Source organism: Anastrepha obliqua, chromosome 2, assembly GCF_027943255.1.
Source record: "Anastrepha obliqua isolate idAnaObli1 chromosome 2, idAnaObli1_1.0, whole genome shotgun sequence".
NCBI lineage: Eukaryota > Metazoa > Arthropoda > Insecta > Diptera > Tephritidae > Anastrepha > Anastrepha obliqua.
Window position 1 is genome coordinate 2,364,798 of NC_072893.1, and position 20,698 is coordinate 2,385,495.

The window sequence follows — 20,698 nt, forward strand, 5'->3', positions numbered from 1 at the left end:
CTGAGATTGACGAGATAAAGACGGCATCGAAGGAGGAGCTGAACAAGATAAAAATAAATGATTTTTTGAAGTGCTTCAAAGGTTGGAAGAAACGTGGGCACAAGTGCATAATCAGCCCTATCATAGAATCCGTCGTAGACTGTTTTTCGTAGAAACTAAGAAATTGTAATCATACAATTCGAATAGCTCCGAACACACATTTGAAATTCGTAGAGTAGCATTCACTGAATACACTCGTATCGTCAAATCTTACCGTTTCGTACAATTTTTCTACGACAACGTTAGACTAACGGACAAAAATTAGAAGTAGTAATAAAAAGAAAATTTAAAAGGAGAAAAATACGAAAGCTGTAAAATGTAAGTCCTATATTAACTGAACTATAAACAAAAAGGAATTTTTTAAGTATATGAACTTTTATTGAATTTTTACAGGTACAAAGTTGTAACAACACGTCAGCAGTATGCCAGTTTGTTGGAGCTTATAAAGGAAAAGCCAGAAATTGCTCAGGGGTTCTCCAAATGCTCCAAGGAAGAGGTAGCCGAGTTTTGGCAAAATGTTGCGAAGCAGCTTAACAGCATAGGCCCACCAACCAAAGATGTATCAAGCTGGAAAAAGGTAATAAAGGGCTGTATATAAGTACATTAACCGTTTGCACAACATATTTTTATTTCAGGTGTGGTTAGATTGGAAGGCTTATATAAAGCGAAAATTGTCAGAAAACAAGAGGGAGCAAACAACAACGGGCGGTGGCCGGTATAAGCAGCACCACTTTAATGAGATGGAAGAAGAAGTAATCAGACTGACTGCTTTAGAGACCAGCACACACGGTATCCCAGGCACAGTAAGTGTGGGACTACCTGCTACTGTCGAGGCAGAGAATAGTGGACCCGATCCGGACGTATCCATGCTGTCGGATAACTGCAGCCCTTCTTTCACGAGACGTGCACCAACTGTCCAAAAGCGAGTCGGTACAAGTACTGCAGATCTTCTAAAAGAGCAGCTAGCGCTTCAAAAGGACTTCCAAGCAAAGAGTCTGCAGCATTTTGAACAGCAAGATATGAAGCTAGACAATCTCGCTTCGACTATGCAGAGAATGTGTTCGGCACTGGAAAAAATGTGCGACCTGAAAGCCGCCGACCTGGAAGAAACGCGTAGGCATCATAGAAGCATGGAGTGCTTGAATGCGTCCAAAAATGAAATAAAACAACAAATGTTAGAAGTCGAGAAGAAGAGCCTCGAAGCGTTGTCAAAAAAAAAATAATAATTCACATTTTATTGAAAACTACAAATGTTTACTGTGCCTTACTTGTATGTATATATGTATATATATCGTATTTACTAGGTATGGCTAGACTGGAAGGCTTATATTAAAAGGAAGCTAGCGGAAAACAAAAAAGAACAGTCATACATATAATACATAATACATATAAGTCTTGCTATTTTTTAATTGAATACTATAGTCGTGTTAATGTTGAAGATATAGATTCCCTTATCCGAATAGCTGCATCAGTATATGTTGAAGGAGAAGGTTCATACGTTTGATTAAAATGGTTTTCTGCAACATTTTCTGAAAAATCATCAACCACGCGATAATGGATACAAATATTGTGCAATGCTGCGGCAACGTTCACTATTTGGCAAACCTTCATGGGTTCGTAATAAAGCTCACGAGCACCCAGAAGGCATCTGAATCGGTTCTTAAATACACCTATGGTCCTTTCTATAGTATTTCTGGCTTTTGCATGTATTTTATTGTAGTTTCCTTCGGCGCTTCCTGTTGTAGGTGAACGAAAAGGTGTCATTAACCATGGCTCTAGAGCATATCCAGCATCTCCTGTGGAATAAATAAAATCATTTTAGCAAAAAATTATTCAAACGGTCTATATGTGTATGCACATACCCAAAAGCCAAGTGTTTCGTTCGCCGTTTAGGTATTTATTTTCAAAAAAATTTCGCGCGCTGCTTACGTTCCAAATATGAGCATCGTGGTTGCTCCCAGGATATTGCGCATTCACGTAGCGAATTCTCATTTTATTATCGCATATCTGCAATAAATAACAAATTAGAAAGATATTTGAAATATCAGTTTTTTCAAGACTTACAATCATAGCATTGATGCTATAGTACCCTTTACGATTAAAATACAGGAATTTGTCCTTAGCTGGCGCAACAATTTTAATGTGTGTTCCGTCTACACATAAAATCGCACCAGGAAATCCATATTTTTGATAAAAGTCCATCTTTGCTTGTCTTTTTTCTTCGTTGCTTAAATCAAGATTCACCCACTGAGGACATAGGTGACATTGAAGAGTGTGTAACACGTCTTTTAATACGCCACAAAATGTGGATTGAGCCATGGGAATGTCAAAATCCTTTCCCACTCCATGCTGGTACCCACCCTCCGCAAAAAAACGTAATACGGAAGACAAACGCTGGAGCGAAGAGATGGAGCACGACCTCATTGAGCGTGCATTTCCATCTAGGACACTTAAGACGTACAAAAACGCCGCCTTATTCAAGCGGTAATTTTTAGTAAACCTGTTTCATAAAATAAAGTTAACCTATGAAGTTATGAAGTTATTCCTATACTTACATTGTGTCCTCGACATCGAGCGGATTGCTTGCGTCCCTTAATGTTTTTCGTTGAATTTTCATATTCGATCTACTTCTTTCACCTTCCGCCTCCACCAACATTATAGAAAATATTAACGAAGAATCCATAACACTCAAAAGCTCTGTTTTTCCAATATATATTGCAGTCTAATTAAATTTATATACGCTTGTCTTTATTGAAATTTTAATTTATTGCAAAACATGTGATTTCGAAACGTCAAAATTTAAAATTTGCGTATGGCAACATCTTTTTCGAATTCACATGGGTTGCATGATAAGAAATTGCTCCGATTCGGAGCGGACATTTACATTCGGAGATTTGCTACGATGGATTGTGTGATAGGGCAGAATATCTCATGGGGATTACTTTGAAGGGGACAACATAGATATTAATGAATAAATAAATAATTTGTAAAAAAAACACAAAATTCGCGATACTTTTTGAACACACCTCGTTAATCGATTAAAATATTGTATAAAGATTTGTTGGCCAGCTAGGTGGTTTTGTCCTGAATCGGTATTTGTTACTCATTTTGTTAACAAAGGCCTTACACTACTTTATTATTATTATTTGTTAATCTTTATTAATATTTTTATACTCTATTTTACTGTTATTCTTAATTCTATTACAACTTTAACTTAAACGTTTTTTCCTTATACAGATTGAACAGTGTGATTTACAAGTTTTTATTTGCGCATTCTTCATATTCCCTGGAAGGTGTGAAATAGCTGAAATCCCTTATAAATGAGCGAGCTTTGTGCCGCTGTGGTACTACTAAATTTTGTTCTTAAATCATTCGAGTTCCTAAGGAGGTAGTTTTGTGCATCCTTCACGTATTAAACTTCATGCGTTAGATAAGTTGGCGCGTCACTATTCTTGATTTTTAATATCTTCATTAAGGTGTTATATTGCAGCCTTTGTGTTATGTATTTAACAATTTCAGCATTTCATGCATTATTCTGAGAGGTATGTAGATGTTACAATTTAATATGCATCTCCCTCCTTTCGTTTGCAATTTTTGTAATTTATTTAAAGTAGTTGTGTTGAAGATGTGGCTGAATAATAACATTATGAATATTTGCTGCAGCTATTGTGTCGATTTTACTTCGCATCTTTTTAAGAAAACCAAACTTGCTTCCAACTTTTTTGCAAATATATTTCAAGTCCTCATTAAATTTCATATTTTTGTCCATACCTCCCTCGGTGCACCTCTTCCTGTTCATATTTATTTCCATTATTATTTATTTTTCTGTTCGTTTAATTTTAATTTTACACTTTGAGTCATAGTTTTTCTTGTTGAATATCAAACATTAGTTTGCTTTCGCATTCAGTTTAATTTTTTCCTTCTGAGTGTCGTCTGCGTACATAATAATTTTACAATGCATTAAAAAGTTTTCAATATCATTTATGTAAATAAGAAATAGTAGAGCGCCTAGGGACCCTTATTTTTACTTGTCCAAGCCCGTAGACGCATCCATTTACTTTGGATCTTTGAGTCCTTTCACTTAGATAGGAATTGAACGATTTTAATTCTTTTAAAAATACATTTTTCCAATCCATGTTTAGTTTCTCTGACAGTATTTCGCTTTCTATTGTTTCAAAAGCGACTAATACTTTTCCACTCGTTTATTTGAGGAGTTTCGCATGAATACTTCTTTTTGAAGCCAGACTGGCATTTGAGAATAGGTTGTTTTTCCCATACATTGTTGAAGCTGTCCTTTGACAACGTTTTCAAGGGGGGAAGAAATTCGTTGTTTTTGTATAAGTCTAGGTGTACGAGTAATAGAGGTGGCCCCTCGGAAGCCACAAATTAGAGGAGGAGGTACCAAATACCCAGCAAACGATGTCGGCGCCAATTATATATGTATGTACATATAATATATATATATCAGAAAGTTGTTTTGAACTGCCACGTCAGATATCGATACTTTTTTATATAGCCGACTTTTGGCGTTAGTTATGAGCGAGAAGCCATCTAATAGCAACACTCGTATATCCCCACTTTGATAAAGCATGGAATGCAAAGTTTATGCTCCACATACATCTTTGGATTTCTATGGTTATCGGGTATGCTTGGATGCAAACCATATCAGAATTAGGGCTGCCTTGTAACGACGGTATCTTCATATTTCAAGAATTTTTGTTGATGCAGTGAAGCACAATTTTTGTTAAAAGCACGAATATGTATGTGTGTATTTCGGAAAAGTATTGATATTTGGATATATTTTCTAAAGTCTAACTATCTTGATACTGTTCATACAGTTTTTTTAACATTTTTATGCCTACCGCTTAGCTTCAACTTTTCCATCATCTGACTCGATTTTTTGGAATATTGTGGCGGAAGTCTTAAATATAAAAATGTTTATAATTTCGTTGGGAAAATCCCAACGGATTTTGGTGAGGCACCCCAAATATAAATTTAATTAAATCTAAATTAACGAAAAATAACTGTTGGTTGAAATGCATTGAAAGCGACGGTTAAAAATAGTTTGAAGATCATTTGAATAAGTGATATAACGTTGAGGAAGATTATATTGAATAAATAAACTAATTGCATTTAAAATTTCGCACGCTTCAGATTTTGGATTGTAACCTTTCAACCAACCTGCATTAACATCATTCTTATTCCACTTTGAAAGTAACAGAAATTGAAATAATTTAACAGAATATATCGGGTGTTTTTCTAGTTGCATGAGAACTGTCCATATCGATATCTATAGTTTGACAGCTGAGAATTGCAAACTGTGTTGACATTTCTGTTCAGTAAGGTTTGGCAACAAATCATGAATCGTTTAACGCCAGAACAACACTTTCAAATTGTAGAATTTAACTTCGAAAAAATACATCTGTTCTCGATGTTCATAGCGCTGGCGGCATCATCGGTCCTTATTTCGTTCGAAGCAAGGAAGGAGCTGTCATTGCGGTGACTGACGAGTGCTAAACATCGACGCCATACGGCCAGAATGAAAAAAGTAGTCAAAAATTGGACTGATCGAATGAACCATGTAACTCGTAGCCGCGGCGAATATGTGCCGGATATCATATTCAAAAAATAAATCCCATGAAATTATCTACAGATTATAATGAAAAAATTCATTCCAAAATATTTCAATTTTATATTATCATTTTCAGTTCTCAAGCTCTTAAAAAACACGCTTTGCAAGTTTTATTAACCAAGTCCAAATATCGCCAGCAAGTGACTTCGATTATTATTTTAGAGTTGGTAGTTCTAAAGCTTTGACATGTATGGGTTCGTCGTTTAAATTCGCTATCGTATTTGTATTTCTATTAAATTGTTTACCTTCTCATTGCTGGGTGCCATTTTATACTCTTAACAGACGACCTATAACAAAAAGGCAGATACTACAGTTTTAAAGTGCTGATGAAGAACGCAATGTAGCGCACGATATAAGTGAGTATTTACCTGTTTTAATAAATTAAAATTAACTCATTCAAGTTCTAGGCGGTCATTCGGAATTCAGAGAGAACGCAGGTTCAAATCTCGCTGAAACACTGAAATGAAAATGAAAAAGTTTTTTGTAATAGCGGTCGCCGCTCGGCAGGCAATGGCGAACCCCCTTCGAGTATATTTCTGCCATGAAAAAGTTCCTCATAAAAAAAAAGTGCCGGCTTAAAACTTGAGGTCCCTCCATTTGTGGAACAACATCAAGCCGCACACAACACATAGGAGGAGGAGCTAGGCCAAACACCCAAAAAGGGTGCACACGCCAATTATATATATATATCTCATTCATGTTCGAGTTTAATTAAAATGTGTTGAATGGTTATATTTTTCAGAAAATATTATTTTGTAATTTTAAAATATGGAATTCAGAATTCACTAGGTATTAGATGTCACCGCACTTCTTCACGCACCGTTCTCTATTCTAACCGATAATATTGTTAAGTAAAAATTTGTATATGAGCCGATAGGCTGAAGACGATTGTAGTTAGTGCCTAGTAAATAAGTTTATCTATAGAATTTATTTGATAAATAAACCGTAATAATAATAATATTTACTTTTACAAAAGTGGTCGCGGCTTTCGAAGCTAATTATTGCGTAATGCCTAGCGAAACCGTCAGAAAAAGTGAAATTACGAAATGAAATGCCAGTCAGGATATAACTTCTATGAAGCGTTTTCATGTTTTTTCTCAAAATCCTTGGCTTTTGTCTATACAGTAGAGTTACTTCAATTATCTCAAAACCACTTGGATGGGTTATTCGCATAGTCTTTCACAGACTTTTAACCTCAATGTTCTCCACATAGTATTTCAATAGCAGCCAATAACACCGATTGCTTATTGGAAATCAAATACAATCGCTTGTGGAAGGTGTACAAATATCCTTTGCATAGAATTAGCTAAACGATTGCCCGTCGAGTCCATTTCTTTTTCTTTTTCGTGTTCTGTTTTCTGTATTTATTATTTTTGTTTGTTAAACAACAGGTTGAAACGATTAGACTGATTAAATTTTTTCAATGGGAAGCCGATGGGAAGTATTTTGGTTCTTTATTTGTTTGTTAATATATTAAAGGGGTTTCCCTTTATTGTAACTGCAATTGATATTTAATGCAAAAATCAAAAAATACTGTTAAAACACAGAGTTCAAATAAAAGTGTGGAAACGTGAGCTTAAACGGGCAGCAGCCGCATTAGTCGCATGGATTGGGGCGAGTTGTTGAATTGACGCCTATCAACTAATGTACTTATGTATGTATTTGTGAGCGTATGCTTACAAGTATTTGTGCGCTTTATAATTCAAATGCCCTATTGGGGTTTTTTACAGATTTTTTTCGTGGAAAGGATGCAGGATTTTTTTTTGAGTTTCACGCTCTTACATGTATGTTGTATGTATCATTTCCTTTTGCTGATTTTTTCTGTTTGGTCGCTTTGATGTAGCCGCGTTTAGTAGGGCATCACTCGCCCATGAAAATGGTAGGAGGCTAACATTTAATAGATTTTTCGTTTTAGGCAAATTGGAAATTTTCTCATTAAATTTACGGTTGCGGTTACCGTCTGCTTATTTACTTTGGTTAATTGCATTTATTTGCAATTTATTGTGCAAATTTACTCAAGCGGAATGCGGCTTACTTACCCATAGCGGTCAGCGGGGGCAAAAGCGGGCCATGGCGGGTAACACTATTCTCTGCAAGGATGGGAAAATGTGTGGCGAAGGGGTTAAATTTGATGGTGACAGATGCCGGTGGCGCTGATATCATAAAAACGATGCTGGTGGAAATTGTGGTGTCCTTTGAGGAAATGGATAATTGCACGTAGCAAAGGTTGACATTAGCTAATGAGCTTATCGTTTAATATTTAGTCAAGGGGGAGGGGGTGCCTGAATGTATGAATATGTACATTATGCTTGTAAATAAATATGTGTTTGACGAATCGCCGCAGGTGCGTTTTAGTGAAGTCGAGCGAGAGTAAGTAGTCGGTCATAGTAGATGGCGGGCGGACGAAGAGAAGGGGACACTGGTGGAGAGGGGTTTGCTTTGCTCCATTGGCATTAAAGGGTTTTCAAAATCACCCAAGCACTTAATCAAGCTCGTATGATTGAAATTGATTTTCCAGCAAGTGCTTGTGCTTATGTTTGTGATTTCGCTCACTCAAAGCGAAAGCAACCCCTTTTTCCGTGCTTCAAAGGAACCAAGCGAACAACTTCTGTCAAAGGCTCTTTTCCAGCGGCAAGTACCTATGTTTTGCGTTCACCTCTTTCCCTCTTGTGCGCCCGCAGACTTTGGCGAGGCCGCATCTGCCCACCACATCTCTCGCTCCGCCCCACAACTCCTTGCAGCTGAGAACTATTTGCGCTCCGCCGACTTTTCGACGCACTGCGCTTCAACTGACCACGTCTTTTATGGCCTTCCAGATGCACTTGTTTTGTTCTTGCATGGCCACTATGGGTCTAAATGCGCGCATCAATGAGCGTATCCACGTGCATACATAGGTTGGTGCACATAAACATGTGCTCCCTACGTTGAACATCTTGCAATGGACCTTTGCCGCAAACGGCACGGCTTACTGACACTGTGCCAGCCTGCTGCTGTTGCTATTGCCGCGTTATGAATAAGGTGCTTGCAACACAGGCATTTGATTTATAAAGTGTTGTTATTTCGCCTACCTCCTACTTGTTGGTAGGCCTCTTGCACACTCATATGCATGCATGTCTATATGTGAGCATGTATATATACGTGTTCACATCGTGGTCCATGTTGCATGCCACAATCAATGATTGACTGTTTGAGCGCTGATGTCGGATGAATGGAGGAAAATTAAAGCCGTTGTCGGTTACTGTTCCTGCCATTTGCAGCAAGGGCGTGGAGCAGCGCGTACTCGGCCATGTGTTTGTAAGTTGATGTTGCAAAGCCTTAAACAAGCGAACAATTACCTAATAAATAAGTTTGTAAGCTGTTGATAATTTAATATTTATTAACACTTCGAACGTTGCCTCAACTGCGGGCTTAAATGCATTTCTTTACAATGGGTTTTTTGGAGGAAAATTACAATAAGTTCGTAAGTTGGATATTAAAAAGAGTTAAATTTTGCTTATTGCCCTTGAATGAATATGAATAATTCATTTCACTTCCCCACTTACTTTGAACTATTCTATTATTACTAAATATATATTCGACTTATATCTGTGGGAAAAATAAATTTAGACCAGAAATGTTGCCCCAAATCCCTGTTGCTGTCTTCGTTTTGCAGGAAAAGACCCACAGTTTTGTACACCTCCGTTTAGCAAATGGTCTTATGGCATATTTTATCATGGCAGAAATGTAACCGGAGATAAGCCATTTCCTGTCGTAAGTGATTGAATCAAAATAAGGTTCCGAGGAATTACACTGGATACCCAAGTTAGATAGAGTTCAATTACTTTATGACTCCTTCCGACAATTGGCATTTTTTTGCTCCAAGATAGGCTGTCACCAATTTATGGGATATCCCAAAACAAAAATTGAGACATGTGAAGAAAACCGAATACCTACACCTACCGTTCGGCGGAGAGATAACAGGCCAACGAGACGCTCCCTGTATTAATGGGCAGCCCATAACAGTAATAAGTTTCAAGTATCTAGGATCAGTTCTGAGTGAAAATGGAAACATAGACGAAAATGTGACACAGAGAGTTACTGCGGCGTTGTTAAAGTGCTGCGCTCACTGACGGGCGTTTTATGTGTCAGGAAAATGCCATTAACGATTAAGGGAAAGCTGTGCAAAACCTGTGGGACGCCAATAATGCTGTACAAGTCGGAATGTTGGGCAACGCAAGTTAAGCAAAACCAGAAGATGCACGTGGCGGAAGTGAAAATGCTTCGCTGAACACAGGAATAACGCGCGTGGACAAAGTCAAAAAAATCATATTACGGGAAGATATGAAAATTGTACCAATCTCGACGAAAATAAGAGAAGCCGGACTGAGACAGTACGGCCAAGTAATGCATAGAGATGAAGATCACATCGTCAAATTAGCCATGAACATAACTGAGCCAACAAGAACTAGAAGAATGCCACAGTCGATCTTACTGAATACGGTACAAAGGGACATAGTAAGAGATGCGATGACGTAGGACATAGAAATCTGACACATGAGGACAAGGAGGGACAACCCCAAATACGGACGAGGCAAATAGAAGGCAGGTATCTGTAATTTACGGTACTTCTGAGTGATTTGGTTGTATGTGAGCGATGAGCATCCACATTTGAGATACAAATAATCACTTTTCCCTTAACGGAAATCAGCAACAAAGATTGGTCGATTATTCTAAGTGGCATGAAATAGGCCAAGGAGTTCAGGGAAGAAGTTGCCAGTGCGATTATGATTCAAAGACGTCAAACCACGATGCTCCTGTAATATACTCGTATGACTTGGTGATATTAGGGTTGGCCAATGCCAACAAATTAAGACCATTGTGTTGGGACAGCATTTAAGGAACAATTCTTTAATAATTTGTCAATAAAGTTTTTTTTTCAAATTTTTGGAAATATAGTACCATACATACATGTATGTACATATTTGCAGAAGTATATAAATTGTATGTACGTATATAAATAAATTTATCATCTCTAGTGAAGGTGTATTTTACATTTCATTTCATCAGTGTGCACTTCTTGTCGATGCAAAAGGGCCGGAAAGTCTAATTCACGCCTCTTTAACTCGTTAACTTAGGCAACAAATATGCTGTGTGGCTGTTAATAAAAACAACAAATGACAAAAACACCCAACAAATAACAGCCAACAAAAACTAATTAACAACGTCTGCGAACAATGGCCAGCGACGAACGCCACTATGAGCACAACAATAACAAAAGCTCTACGCTGGCTAGGGGCAGTACAAAAAGCACTCCGGCGTGGACAACGACACGTGAATGGATGAATGAATGACACTTGATATTGGTAAGTCTGCGGCGGAGCTACTTTGGATTCGGACTTGTCTTGACGCGACTCCACTGGACGTAGTCAGCGCAAGTCAGCACACCGGCAAAGGGTCCATCACTCGCTGCATAAATGCATTTCAGTCAGGCACGACGATACAAAGAAATGTGGAAATTACTGAGACTGAAAGGGAGAAGCGACGTGCGGCAAAGAAAAAATTGTCTATGAAAAAGTTGGTGTTAAAATTAAAATAAGCGTAAGATAAATTACACAAGTAAATGACCAAAACACTTATGCGAGGATTCGCGAATGCGCGTATGCGTAAATGAGCGGGCCAACAAGGCAGAGCCTCATATTTGGTATTTGGTATTTGCTCTACGGACAGCGGGCGGACATGTGCACAATTTTTCTGATATGACGACCGGCACAGGGAAAGAAAATATTTTCTGTATGCAGAGGGGCAAAAAGCGACGCGGGAAGCCAGGTTGTGAAAAGCCCAGAGGCGCTAAACAAAAGTGAAGCTACTATAGGACCAACCAACATCACTCGTAGGAGTGCAATGGTATTTTGAAGTGTGGCTGCGTTTGTGTGTGCAACGTTCGCTTTTTTGGAACTAAGGATCGACGTGGTCGGGTGTTGGTGAAAATGAAACTTAAGACAGTGATTAGCGCCTTTTTAGAGACAATGGCTGAGTGCTTTTTAACTACGTGTTGCTGGTATTGGTAAGCACACATTAGCCCAGACTTTTCTGTTGTTTTCGTGGTCGGTGGGCGATGCACTTGCGATCTGCTCGGGAAAACCCGAATAATGATCAAATAAAAATGCGAGTCACTCAGTACGTTCGCAAATGCATGAATTCTCCTCTGGTGCTTTGTTGTGTCTTATGCGTTTCATGTTCTCCAAGTTCAGCTTGCGGGAATCGCATGATTTAGTTATTAACAGCGAATTCAAGAAATCTTCACAAAGTGGAGCGGCAACAGTTGCTGGCATTTGCACCCACGCTAAGCCGAGCAAGCAACGTCGTCGCAAGTATGTTGCATAAAAGGGATTCACAAAACGATCTTATACACATTTCTGGAGCAGCGTAAAGTTGAGGCATAATTTATTGATGCACCTCTCCTTCTCCATTCCAACAGCCTGCCCCTTGCCAAGGTGCTTGGTGTTGCAACTGCTGAGCTTCGCAATATCGACCCATTGAAGTATTGGGGCACCAAGGAACTGAAACACTGAATGAAATGCCTGTGCCTTGTGTCGGCGAGCATAGGGTCGCTTTCGTTCTTGCTGTTTTGCAGCCTCGATTCTATGTACTTCACCACTTTGCCACTTTGCCGCTTTATCAATTGAGGCGTACGGAAATCGAGTTTGATTTGTAGATTTCGCTGTGATTTTATTTCGCTACTCTCAGCTTTGCTGCATCTGCATGGCCACTAGAAATCTGGTTCGCTGAGCAAGTGGTGGCACGTCAGTGCACCCACACAAAACAGTAACACAACAACAAAACGCTATAGACTTTTTGTAGCAGCAGCCTTTGGCTGAATTTGATTGTGAGGTTTTTTCTTGTTTTTGCTGTTGTTTGTTTGGTTGTTTGACTGCTTGACTGTTTGGTTGATTGTCGAGTTGTTGTTTGTTTGTTTGCTTTGTTGTGCGGCTGCCTTTATAGTTTATGGCTTTGGCAGCCTTTTTTGCGGTTCGACTCCACTTTCGTTATTGGCGGATAATTCGTTATTGCATGTAGCTAAGTGAGGCTGGGTAGGTGGACGGCGGTTGTTAGGATGGAGGGAGAATTGTGTTGGCGATATTGTGAGTATTTTGTGCTCAATTTGTATTAATGTGCTAAAAACTTAATGAGCTAAACGAAATCGTTAAGTGCCACTGTCGTAACGCTGGCTAGCTGCGAAGGGGGGTATGCGGGAGCATATTAGTGAATTGGAAAAGTTCAAACAAAACGCAACGTTTAAGGCTTTATTGATCGGAGAGTGATTAGGCTTTTACGGATTGATCAATTGAATCATTGGAATTGGGTATAATCACAAGTGAAGAGGTAATCATTGGATGTGGAAAAAGTGTAAAATGTTGCATCGATGAGGAGGGAATATTATGAAGTTAGATTTTTGGATTATTTGGTTACTTGGCAGTTAGCGTAAATTTGTATACTCAAGCTTGGTGCAACATAAACCGATTAACAGCTTCCAGATGGGATTTGTAATAAAATGTTTTGGTCTGTTTTGCTCTTCCGCTTCTTATACTCATACCTACATACCTATGTGTCTGTGTGCATGCAATTCTTAACTTTGTATACAAAAAATATGTATAACAACAAACTTATGGCAATTAATGGGTCCGATGTGCCGACCAAACGGTGAGGTGACTTTCAAATTCTGTGCGCATCGCACATACGCATATACACAAACATGGACGAATAGAGTATCTCCAGTTTTGCCTAAAATACACCAAAGCATTGTATTTTTTACACAAACGCTCGCAAACCAAAAAGCGAATTTGATTTAAAGCTGACCGGGTGAAAAAGTTAAAACACACTTCTTCACGAAACTGTTGCATTTACATACATACATTTGTTATATATGCACTTACAAGATATACATATATGTTCGCTCGTGTACTCTTTTCGGTTTGATTTGTTTAGTCTTTTGTAATGGAATGCTGGGCGGGCAAGTGCTGGCATCAATTACGATTTCGCCTGTCTATTTTCTTGCGATTAGAGTTTAGAAAACCATAAATTTGTTAGCGTGGACTTTAATCGTATAAACAGATACTTTGCTGCCACGCACTTCCACCCGCCATCAAAGCTGGTCTGCAGGAAGCAATTATGCACGTTGTCATATCCGGCGGGGGCGCTGAAGAAATTAGTTTTCTTCGATTAATTTCTTTTAATTTTTTACGTTGAAAAGGAAAAAAATTGGGTAGAACGAAATTTAGTAACAAAACTTACGCAAAGTAATATGCACAAAAACAAAAGGGCTGCGCATCGCAGCAGTGCTAGTAGAAGTAGCGGTACAATACTATATCGTTTTCTACGGATATACAGGGTGTTCGGTGGCAGATAATTACTATTGGTAAAAATTTATTTCAATAGCAATATTTCAATTACAAAGCGAATAGGCTAGGTTAGGCCAGGATAACTGGCTGTCCACGCGAGGAGCCCATTTGGACAAATAATCCACATTGGTCCAAAGAAGATAAGAGCGGATATTATTTTTTTTTATTATTTCCTGTAAATGTTGACCGTTAGAAAGGTTACACTCTTGAAATTCCGTTCCAGTCGCTGCGTTTGTTTCTTAGGTGACCTGAGTGGCCAGAACATGTCACCGAAACGGCTTATCAGTGAGTCTGTTTTTTGTTGTCGTTCACGGATTAACACACTAATATTAACAGTTAGTAACAGAAGGGTTGCAATTTTTTCTATTTACTTGTATGTGGATCTAAATTGTCAATATTTGTTTACAGATTTTTACGTTCTAGGGACCAAAACTAAAAAAAATTCTCCCAAGGTTATGCATGGCACTAGGCAGTGTGCTTATAAGAGTAAATTTTCGTTTATAACTTCAAGGGTAGACAGTTCCTCACATCTTTGCCGAAGAAAAAATAGAAAAAATTAACGAAGAATGTATTGTATTATATTTCGGGTGTTTAGAGACTCTTGGTCAATACAATCGGGAGAATAAACGCACTTGAAATAGAGTCACAAGATCTTGACGACATTTGGTTCCGACAATACGGAGCTGCATGCCACACAATGCGTGAAACAATGGCGAGATCGAGGACATGTTTAGATACATAGTTTATTTCAAGCTTTGAATTGGTGAATGGGCGATCTACAATAGATCTTTTGATATCACTGCACTAGTCTTTTTCTTTGAGAGTGATCAAAATACGTGCGCGAACGTGAACCGAAAATTGGCTCCTCAAAATGGACATCTTAATCGGAATTGCAAGTAATGGAAAAGAAAACTTTCAGAAAATACTAATAAGTGTCAAGAATTACGTTTTCCAATGCAACTCATTTGAATTGTTTTTTTTTAAGGTACGTAGGTATATTTTTACTTTTGAGAAAAGTAAATACTTCCGTTACATAACCAAAAACTACTCTTCATATATCCACAATTTAACAAAATAGGTCCACAAAATGGAATATACAAAAGAGCATTCACCAGCTATGTCATCGGGACCTGCATCTAAATTAGCACCTAACTGCAAAGGTGTTTGTGTGCATAACCACCCAGATGCATAAACTCCCAGCAGTGGATATTTTAGTTAGAGGCAAATCTAGACTAGTCCGACTATACCTTTACTTCATTGAAATGGAATTAGTGAGTGTGCAGTTAAATGTTAAAACACTGGTAGATACTTAAAAAAGAAACGGACTCTTAGGACTTAAGACAGATATGGTGGAAGGGGATGAACAGGACAAACTGGGGTGGTTTTTTTCGAAAATAAACAAAACTGGGGAGGATTAAAGTATATGCAACTTTTGACGGACTGCATGTGAAGAGTAACTGACGTAGAGCCTAGTGCTCAACCGCCTCCCGACGTTTTACTTTAAGATAGTACAGGGAAGGGATCAGTATATTCACAGTAGAAGGTTTCGGCCGGGTTAAAATCCCACACCGACGGGATAAAGGCTTTAGACGCTTCCTCATCGTAAAAAACACTTAAAGCTTAGTAATCATACATTCCTTGGCCACAGTTATTTTACAACGTTTTTTTGGCACTTTTGTCCAATTTATAAAAACGAGTGTTTTAAAAATTTTTATGAGTTCTGCGATCCTTCACTTTCGGTTTCTGTTGTTAGCTTACATTTTTTTCAATAGGTAAATACTTTAAAAAACGTTTTGAAGAGTTTATAAACAGACTGTAGTCTACAAAAGTTGCTACTGAAACTGATTAAATTCTGTGATTTTATCGACATTTTTGACGACGGGCTTGCCTATGCGAGGTGCAATTTTAACATCAAAAATGCCTGAATGGAATCAATAAACCAAAATTGCACGTAATTACCTGTACCATATCGGAACTATAAATACCATTCACAATTTCAGCAGCCTGGCTTGGATTTTCGCCCTTATCAAGTAAAAACTGTAAAATGTACCGAATTTTCTCTTTACTGAGTTCCTCTGTTAACACCCTATAACGCACAACTGAATGAAAGTAAGAAAAAATAGTAAAATAAATATTTTAGTTTGAAATTTCAGTTTGACAACGCGCATTAACTTTAAACTGTTTGATCGCTACTTTACGAGATATCCATTACTGCAGCCATCTACCGAGAAAATAATCGATTTATTTTTCCCCAAAATAATATGAAGAAGAAACGTCAAAAAGAAAAAAGACGTTCGCTTTACGAATAAATAAGTACTTCCCCAAACAAGAGTTTCGCGAAAAACAGCATATAATAATTACTTAATTTGGCATTTCACCTAATTAACTCAACTTAGAGCAGCATGTGCCAAAATTCTTACGTAGTTAACTAGATAGAGTAATGCTGGTATTGACGGCGAAGCGAACGGTTTGGCGAACACACCTAAAATTCGCATTCTGAGTGGTGAGTGAACTTATTCGCCCAGATTATGTCGTTGCCATTTAAGAAAAAGAAATTAGTTCATCCTCTTTTGACATTAGTGTCACTTATACTTAAAAATTTGTATACTTATACGAACTGAAATTTGAACAGTGTGTGTAAGTGTGTATATAAGTGTTTAATAGCGCGGATCTTTATTTGAATGATAGTTACAAGGTGGAGCCGGGAGTTAACCTTCTTCGCCAGAGGCGATTCATAAGAAATTGATCCAATCCTATGGAGCTGCCGACCGTAATGTAAGTATTTAGTGCATATAATCGATTCGAAGAAACATGAAGGTTTTTAGGATAATTATGTTTTTCACATAATTATTTGCATATTTGCGTTTATAAATTCACTAGCAAACCCGGCCCCCTTCGCTGGGCACACTAAAATAGAATAGATATGGTTTAGAACAGAAAATATATGCTTTTCATATTATTTATTTCTTTATTCTTTATTCAAGCGCTTTGGCATTAACAATATTTTTTGTTTTTCTATTTGTTTTTGAGTAAATATCTATATATATAAAAATGAAATGATGTTCGTTCGTCCGCATTTTTTTGGGCCGATACGAGGCCAATTTTATTCGTTCTTTTTTCATATTATAGGGATCCACTAGGGGAATGTTTTTAGCAAAAAAAAATTTCTTTTAAATATTTTCTTCATATAAAAAAAAGAAAAAATCAAAATATTGTCCAAAACAAAACTTGCTCGATTGTTAGATTAAAGTAAGTTTCGAATCGACATTCATTTTATGTGTAATTTTATGTGTACAACTTTTTTTGAATTTTTTGTATTTGTATTGTGATACAGAAATGTATTGTATACAGAAATTTCAAATGATTCGAATGAAAATTTTTTTTTTTTTTTTTTTTTATTTCTTCCATAAAATATTACACCTGTCGTTAGACAATAAGTAATTTGATTTACAAAAAGATGGAATGAGAGTGATATTGAAGGGCCAATGCCCCCAAGCTCATTTAGAAGAAATATATACATATTATTTAAAAACAAGTGGTTAACAAACAATGATATATACGATTAGTTGACAATTGATTACAAGGATTTTGCAAGATCTGTTGGTGTTTGACGGTTAAGCCGACTTTGGGTAGATTTTTCTTTATTTGGTAGTCTTCTCATCATAGGATTTGTATGCCTTAATAGTCTATTTATGTGTCTTCTGCTAGCGCTTTGTATTGTTTCATCAATAGTATCGATGTCAAGGTCGCGATGAATATCTGCGTTAGGTATGTACCAAGGTGCATTAGTTAAGGTCCTAAGTATTTATGAAAATAATGTTTCAATTCAATTGAGCAATGCTTTCTTTGACCAATTCTATATGGAAATGAATGCGTTTGCAAACGATGTTTTCGGCTATGAACAAATGTTGGAATCGAATGAAAAAGGAAAGAAACGCGAAATGATAAAAAAAATTCTTGGAAAATTTTAAATGAATGGTGCTTCATTGGAAAAATTCAAAGGTAATAAGAACATACACAAGATAAAGTTAGAATTCGAATTTTTAGATTTATTTTGTTTATTTCTCATTTTTTTCAGAAGTACACCACACAACAACTCATTCCAACTCTGATTTTGAAATCCTGTTGGAATTGGTGATCGATAATTTTGTCACTATAATGGTCAATGGAAATTTGCGTGTATCAGACCCTGCATATTATTTACCATATCAACTTTTTATGGAACATATGGACCAAATGAACACAAAAAAATAATTTAGTTTTGTTTTGATTTTTTGCAACATTTTGGTTTTCAGTTAATACAATAAAAACAATACTGTTTTTTCGTGAACACAAAATTCTAAATTTATTACGTTGTTTGTTTAGAATTTTTTTAGAAAAAAAGTAAATTTTTTGGTTTTGAGGAAATTTGTTTATTGTTGCTATTTGTGAAAGCGTAGATATTTGTAAGTATTTGACTATAATCCTAAAAGTTAATGGAATACCACTATGACACATAGAAAACATTTTTTCAAAGGGGTGTTTTTCGAAAATTATAAAAAAAATTGTTTTCAAAAATTTTGAAGAAATAAAGTAAAATAAAAAAATTTCGAAAGCATGAAATTTTTTCAAAACCAAATTTTCCTCAAAAAGATAAAAGAAATTTCTTCGAAGAGGTGTTTTTCTAAAATTACAAAAAAAAAAAATTTTAAACAAATAAAATAAAATAAAACTTTTTCAAGGGTATGAAATTTTTTCAAAACAAAATTTTCTGAAAACCAAACAAAATTAAAAAAAAAATGGTGTTTTCAAAGCATTTCATATTCCACTATTAATAGAGAATACATTTTTTCGAGGGGGTGTTTTTCAAAGCGGAAAAAATTTTTTTTAACAAATCAATTTAAGCTTTTACAAAAGTATGAAATTTTTTCAAGAACAAAATTTTCTCAAAAACGTTAAATTAAAAAAAATAGTTTTTTCAAAATATTTAATTTTCAGCAATTAACTGAGAAGAAATTTGTTAGAGCGAAGTGTTTTTCAAAACTTCAAAAAACACTTTTTAACCAAAAAAAATAAACCTTTTTTCAAAAACAACAGGAATGATAACATTGCCTAACAATTTCTGCACTTTTGCACAGTCTAAAGAGGCATTGATACAGAGTGTATTTCCAAACATAGTTCAACATTACAAAAACCATGATTGACTCAGCGAAAGAGCAATTTTAGCTGAGAAAAATAAGGACGTCAATGATATAAATTCAGCTATTTTAGATCAAATACCTATTGACATAGTTGCGTATAAGTCAATAGACACTATTACTGATCAAGATGAGGTCGTAAATTATCCAACTGAATTCTTAAACTCACTCGATTTGCCAGGATTACCACCTCATAATTTACGATTAAAAATTGGAGCACCGATTATTATGCTGCGCAATAGTAATGTGCCCCGACTTTGCAACGGTACCAGACTCGCTGTGAAGAAGCTAATGGGTAACGTTATCGAAGCAACAATTTTGAAAGGGAAGTACAAAGGAGAAGACATTTTGATACCCTGAATTCCACTGATTCCGGCGGATTTACCATTCGATTTCAAACGTTTGCAGTTCCCTATTCGCCTTGCCTTCGCTATGAGAATTAATAAGGCGCAAGGACAGTATCTACAAATGTGCGGTATTAATTTAGAATACCCAATTTTTTCTCATGGACAATTGTATGTAGCTTGCTCACGAGTTGGCAAACCATCGTCATTATTCACGCGAAAGATGAAAAAACCAAAAACGTTGTCTACCAAAAAGTGTTACAATAAAGTTCGAATGAAATTGTATCAAAGAATTTGCTTTGTTTCGTATTAATTTTATTCTCTTTCAGCAAATCATTGAATTTATCGTCTAGCGAAGCGGGCGAGGGTACGCTAGTAAAATATAAATTGAAAATCAGGAAAAAAGAAGATTGTTTTTAAATTTCAAATCAACGCATATGATCATGCATGAATTTTTCGTTTCAATTTATATGTTTTATTAAGCATTGGAGCTTTTTTAACCATTATCCATTTATATTTTTCAAAAAAAAAAAAACGAAAAAAATTTTTTTTCCACGAACACATAATTTCATTCGGATTTCACATTAAATTCTCAAATTTCGTAAGAAATTATTCACTGTTCCAAAATGCACTCCAAAAAAATTCACAAACAATTTTTACATGTTGCACTTACTTTTTCCTTATGGCATCCAAATCAGAAAGAAATATTGACACATTGTAACTTACACTGTCAATTTGACAGTTCAGTTCCGCCCCAAGCGTTAAAAAAGTAAGCGACATTATGGCTGGTTCAAAAGAACGATGTACCCGTTGCCAGTGCTCCGAATTACAACCACATTTTACGAAACCCATTTTCAATACTTACTTAACAATGTGCGTAAGTTTGGTTTAATTCGGTGCAAAGACACGGCGGGTCCACGTTTTGGCATATATTTCGAGACCCTAGTCATCAATAGGTATGAAAATTACCCCGTATTAAAGCACTTATCAACAGCTTTCATTTGATACCCATATTGTACATACACAACCAAAGGTTACCCGGGTCCACGTTTTGACCTATATCCCGAGACCCCAGTCACGTAGCGGCATGAAAAATACTTTGTACTAAAGTAGTCACCAACAGCTTTC

The 20,698-nt window shown here is 36.6% G+C and overlaps 2 protein-coding genes across 2 annotated transcripts; one reads left to right on the forward strand and one right to left on the reverse strand.

The window, feature by feature from the left end:
* The first annotated feature begins 270 nt into the window (after window positions 1–270).
* LOC129236926 (uncharacterized) lies at window positions 271–1,262 on the forward strand. The gene is made up of 3 exons (XM_054871230.1): window positions 271–357; window positions 433–616; window positions 675–1,262. Coding segments are annotated over exons 1-3 (774 nt in total). The 5' UTR covers window positions 271–355.
* A 619-nt stretch (window positions 1,263–1,881) lies between these two features.
* On the reverse strand, window positions 1,882–2,695 carry LOC129236927 (putative nuclease HARBI1). The gene is made up of 3 exons (XM_054871232.1): window positions 2,595–2,695; window positions 2,104–2,539; window positions 1,882–2,046 (listed from the first exon to the last, which is right to left on the reverse strand). Exons 1-3 carry the CDS (start codon window positions 2,693–2,695, stop codon window positions 1,882–1,884), a joined length of 702 nt encoding a protein of 233 aa, XP_054727207.1.
* Between the last annotated feature and the right edge of the window lie 18,003 nt (window positions 2,696–20,698).

What these genes read in the sequence shown, in the direction of transcription:
- LOC129236926 (XM_054871230.1), top strand. An exon ending in ATGTATCAAGCTGGAAAAAG is followed by an intron (nt 617 to 674) that starts GTAATAAAGGGC and finishes TTTTTATTTCAG; the next exon opens with GTGTGGTTAGATTGGAAGGC.
- LOC129236927 (XM_054871232.1), bottom strand. Translation starts at nt 2,695, where the DNA reads ATGTTGGTGGAGGCGGAAGGTGAAAGAAGTAGATCGAATATGAAAATT. An exon ending in CTCGATGTCGAGGACACAAT is followed by an intron (nt 2,540 to 2,594) that starts GTAAGTATAGGA and finishes TTTATGAAACAG; the next exon opens with GTTTACTAAAAATTACCGCT. An exon ending in ATAGCATCAATGCTATGATT is followed by an intron (nt 2,047 to 2,103) that starts GTAAGTCTTGAA and finishes TATTTATTGCAG; the next exon opens with ATATGCGATAATAAAATGAG.